At 44.2% G+C, this 5,381-nt stretch overlaps 1 protein-coding gene across 1 annotated transcript; it reads right to left on the reverse strand.

Annotated features, from left to right (window-relative positions):
• Positions 1–729: 729 nt before the first annotated feature.
• LOC112892636 (L10-interacting MYB domain-containing protein-like) lies at positions 730–3,185 on the reverse strand. Its single transcript, XM_025959763.1, has 4 exons — positions 2,877–3,185; positions 2,398–2,793; positions 1,906–2,021; positions 730–910 (listed from the first exon to the last, which is right to left on the reverse strand). Exons 1-4 carry the CDS (start codon positions 3,183–3,185, stop codon positions 730–732), a joined length of 1,002 nt encoding a protein of 333 aa, XP_025815548.1.
• Positions 3,186–5,381: the final 2,196 nt, after the last annotated feature.

The following is a 5,381-nucleotide window of genomic DNA, read 5'->3' on the forward strand; positions in this document are numbered from 1 at the left end:
ATTGTACGGTTGCCGATGCCGAACTCCCTTGAGTTGGTCACAAACCGGCGAGCGTAAGATCTTTGGACCAGACCTTGTCACTGAAGCAGAAGAAAAAGTGAAGATTATACAGACGAAACTGAAGGCAGCCCAATCTCGACAGAAAAGTTACGCAGATATACAAAGAAGACCATTATAGTTTCAAGTCGGAGACTTCGTCTATCTTCGAGTATCTCCTACCTCAGGTGTTCAAAGGTTCGGCGTAAAAGGGAAACTTGCGCCTCGATACATCGATCCTTTGAAATTCTCGAAATCTGTGGACCCGTAGCTTACCGTCTTCAGCTTCCTCCTCAACTAGCAGCTATCCATGACATCTTACATGTATCTCAACTAAGGAAGTGTGTCAAAGTTCCTACCAAAATCATCGATCCTCAAGCTATTGAAATCGAATCTGATCTAACCTCAGGGTGCGTTTGGTTCGGCTGTGAGCTGTGAAAAAGCTGCTGTGAAAAAGCTGCTGTGAAAAAGCTGCTGTGAAAAAGCTGAACGCCGTTTGGTTCAATCTGCTATGAAACTGTGAATTGCTGTAAAATGTCCGTAATGCCCCTGAGATCCTGATATGCTGTATATATGTAAAAAGAGCGTAATGATGTAAACTTTGCATTGGCGACATGTTTTTCACGAATTTATATTACATATATAAATAAATGGATTGTTAATTTCAAAAGAGTTCTGAGCTACATAGCAATCTCATATTCCCCTTGCATTTTCTATTGAAGCAGCTATCCTATCACGAATTGTGTTCATAGTAACTTCATTCTCTCCCTCTATCTCACAACCATCATCTTGAGTTTGTTCCTCAACATTTGATGCTCGTGGCATATACTCCTCATCTGCGTCACACCTCTCAAACTCCTTATCAGGCAACTGACTATCACGAATGAAATTGTGTAGCGCAAAACACGCTATAATGATCTCTTTCTGCCGATCAGCTGAGAAACTCGGCATAGCTTTCAATATGCGCCATTTTTGCTTGAGAACTCCAAATGCTCGCTCAATGACATTGCGGAGAGAGGAGTGCAAAAAGTTGAATAACTCATGCTTTCCTTGCGGTGGACGTCCACGACGATGACGAAATTCTGGTATATGGTACGTAGTCCCCTTAAAAGGTGCAAGGTATCCAGTTCGATTTGGATAACCAGAGTCAACAAGATAGTATTTATCTGAAAATAAAAAATAAGTTAGCATTGTACAAAATGATGATGAAAGTGTATAAGGGACAATTTACCTTTAGGAGGTACAGGAAATGAAGGAAAGTTTGCCAATGCATGGTTAAGGATCCGTGTATCATGGGCGGAACCCGCCCATCCAGCAACCACAAATGTGAACCTCATATCAAAGTCGCATATGGCAAGTACATTTTGTGATGTATATCCATGACGACAAGTGTAGTTAATTACCTCATCAACCGAAACAATAACCGGAATATGTGATCCATCTATTGCACCAATAGCACCCTTGAAATGAGGCCAGAAACGAGGTTCTTTTAACTTCTCATGTTCATTGCTAAATGTTGGATCCTTCGGTGCGATGTTGTGTTTTGCTAGTTTAAGTAAACACTTCAATACGTCCTTAAATTTCATATGAACTCTCCATGTTGATCGGACAAAACGGCTTTCAGCTTGGGAAAATGACTGAGGCCCTCCAACAATCCATAAGAACATTGCTAATGATTCCATTGATGTAACATTTCTAGAGGATTTCAAACCATATGAAGACACCAATAAATCATGAAGAGTCATAAAAACCTCTGTACTCATCCAAAACATCTTATAAAAGTATCTTGGACGGTTGAAACACTTCATGACCCAATCATAACCAGATTCCGAATCTTCCATTGCTCTATATTCAGCTTTATTAGCATACCGGTCATTGTAAAGATCAGCCAGATTTCCAAGAATCGCAGCATGTTGAGATAACTCATTTAGTGAAAGAAGAGACTGCTGCCCTTTTCTAGCCAGCTCTTCCATATTCGCATCCATCTACATAAAGAAAGTAAATTGTTCAAAAAATGCAAGAAAAAATTATTAAGCATACACGGGAAAAAATAGTTCCACCATACACCACAAATCTGGTTCCAACATACATAACAGAACTGGTTCGAAGTTAAAAAACAACACTGGTTCCAACATACAAGACAATTGTTCGAACATACGAGAACGTAAGCAAATAAAAGGTTCAAACACAAGAGAAATAGATCTATGTGCCCTTCCTTAACTCGTGCTCCCTCTCAATCAAATCAAGCCTTCCTTCGTTTGTTTCAAGCGCACCCAAAAACTCTCTAAACTCAGGCTTCATGAGGCATAAGTGAACAGTGTGCATCAAAGCAGTTTTTTCCTGAATCCCACAATCCTTCACCATTCTCATGCATTCTGCAATAGTTGGAACACGGCTGGATTGCGGAGGAGCCGATGATGCTTCAAGACTTGACCCAATTTTTTCAGCTGCACTTTCAATCCTCATGCATGTGTTCTTGTACATCCGGAAAAATGGACTCTTCTCCTCCTTCTCTTCAATCTGACTAGACAATTGTTTGCGCTTCTTTCCTGCTGGTTTTGGTTTCTCAATGGGAGTAATCTCCACTGGTTCCTCATCACTCGAGTCACTTGAAGGAATATCTCCTGGACATGATGCGGAAGCACCGGTGACATGCACCTTCTCAAACAGCAGATGTAAATCATCAAGGTACTTCGGCCCCCTCTTTCGAAACTTGACATGGGCACACTTGATACCTCTTTCTGGGTTGTTGCATCGCTGCAAAATAAATTTAGCAAGGTTAGAAACGACATATAACAAAGGCAAATAGAATTCCATTCAAAAAACATAACGTAACTCACCGCAAGATGTTCATCCCACCACGTGCTAGAGCACTCAACAGTTTGATTCGCATCATCCCATCCAAGCCCAGTGGCAGCATTTTTCAGTTCCATGAACACGGTGTAATCTTTTTTCATGTTGTCCAATTTGTTCTTCAATTGTGACCTCACTAGTTTCAACCCGGCTCTTGCAAGAAGTTTATCCTCAAGGTTCTTCCAACCAGTTCTAGTGAAACAACCATTTGGTCTATTCCCAAGAGTAAGCTCCTCCTTGCAGATATCAATGAAGTGCTTCAAAGTGGCATTATCCCACACCGCCTTTTCACCCATCACCAATGTGAGGATCGAAATCAACTATTTTTTCATTCACAAGCAATCGATGTATTAATCCAAATGTATTTAAAAAGCAATGAATTATCACCCAAAAAAGGAAGCAAAACCAGAAACGGATATGCATACAAATTCATCGTTTCCCTTGAGATCAAATTCAGCATATAGTAAACAGAAAGCAATGAATTGTTACTGCTACATGTCTGTTGCACAGCTCATCGGACCTAATGTAACTCTCCAAACGATCTATCAGTACCTACTTTAATTGCTATAAGAAGCTCTTATGACTAATCCACTGGGAGAGGATATCTGACTGTTGCTACTTTTCAAATACTAATAAAGAATGGTCGTGGTATCATGGATGTGCTAGCCCCACTGAAGCACAGAGTTTATAGGTAATGTGGTAGGGCTGGTACTGAAGCATATAAAATAATTGTAGCATGCCTATCTTAATGTTGAGCGCTCTTGTACTTTAGCTAATCACTTTTACCATATAGATTGTACTAATCAGACGTAGGAATATTTTCTTTTTACTTATAACACCACCCTGTCTCAGTTAACTTGTTGGACCTGACTCCACATGGCATTGACTAGCCATATCGTATAGATGAAAAGTGTCCCTCAACTGTGGCAAGTTCAAACTAGTGTTGGCTCATTTTTTGATTCAATAACCTTCATAGCTAGGCATTCTATGTTCTGAACTAATCATGCTAGTATTGGAAAATTCCACAGTTTTGTTTTGTTGCTATTTTATTAGTTTTTCCATATGACTGCTCTAATTACTACCCTCTCTTTGCATTATCTTGTAACAGTATAAGTGACCAAATGAAAGACAGTATAGAAAACATGGGAGAAATTTAGCCACCTGAAATCTCACATCAAAGCAACTACTAAGGAATGGAATGAAAGAACAATCAGCATCTTGCCCATAAGCAGAAAGGGCAAAGTAGAAATCATGCAAGCATTGGAGAGAAGGATGGATAAGCTAAAAGAGGTAATAAACAGATAAAGACCCTAAAGGTACAACAAAGAACAATACCTTTCGTTATGCTAATGTTTGGAATTATATCTACAAGGTACCCAAGCTCAATATACACAATCGGCATATCAAGCATATTTACCTAAAACCAAAATGGTGCACAGGGGGGAATGGAGAGAGAGCAAGCGCTAATTACGTTTGCGGATGCGGGCGCCGGAGGGCGGGGGCGCGGGCGGTCGGGGGCCGGGGGCGCGGGGGCGCGGCCGCTCGGGGGTCGGGCGCCGGGGGCGCGGGCGGCGCGGGCGTCGGGCGGCGCGGGCGGCGGGGGGCCGGGGGCGCGGGATCCGGCCGGGGGCGCGGGGGCGCGGGCGGCGCGGGCGTCGGGCGGCGCGGGCGGCGGGGGGCCGGGGGCGCGGGATCCGGCCGGGGGCGCGGGGGCGCGGGCGGCGCGGGCGTCGGGCGGCGGGGGGCCGGGGGCGCGGGAGCCGGCCGGGGGCGCGGGGGCGCGGCCGCCGGGGGCACGGGCGCCGGCGCCGGGGGGTCGGGGGCGCGGCCGCCGTGGAGAACCCTAGCGCGATGGTGCGGGATGGGGAGAAGCGAGAGGAGAACGAAGGAAAAGAATGAACCGGTACCTGTGTAAACGATGGCAGGCGGGTAATTTCTTCAATCTTGCCGCTGCCAACGCCGCGAACGTGCCCCCGACCGGCTGTGGCTACACACGTTATCGGAAGCTGCTGCGTTTGGAAACGTAGCGGTGCGTTTGCACCCGTTTGGTTCGGATTGTGCGTTCAAAACGCAAACGCAGGTCCCAAACGCCCAACCAAACGCAGCCTGAACATCCGATCAGAGTGCTAGATACCAAGGAAAGAAGCACTAGGAGAGAAACTACCAGAATATACAAAGTCCAATAGAATCATCACACAGAAGAAGAAGCAACATGGGAAACTGAATCTTATCTTCAGCATAATTTTCCAGACTTCTTTCAAGCCAACCTCCGAACTTAATCTTTCTATCCTGTTCCGGAATCTCGGGACGAGATTCTTTTTAGGGGGGAGGGCTGTGACACTCAGGTATTTAGCATTGTCACACCCTAGATTTTAGTGTAATGTCATGTGCAAAATGTGGTGAAAATGTATTTAAAAATTTAAATGCTAAGGAAAAATGGTTATTTATGTGATTATATTTTAATAGAGGTCCTTTAGTGTTAAATGGTTAAG

Source organism: Panicum hallii, chromosome 5 (assembly GCF_002211085.1).
Source record: "Panicum hallii strain FIL2 chromosome 5, PHallii_v3.1, whole genome shotgun sequence".
Taxonomy (NCBI): Eukaryota; Viridiplantae; Streptophyta; class Magnoliopsida; order Poales; family Poaceae; genus Panicum; species Panicum hallii.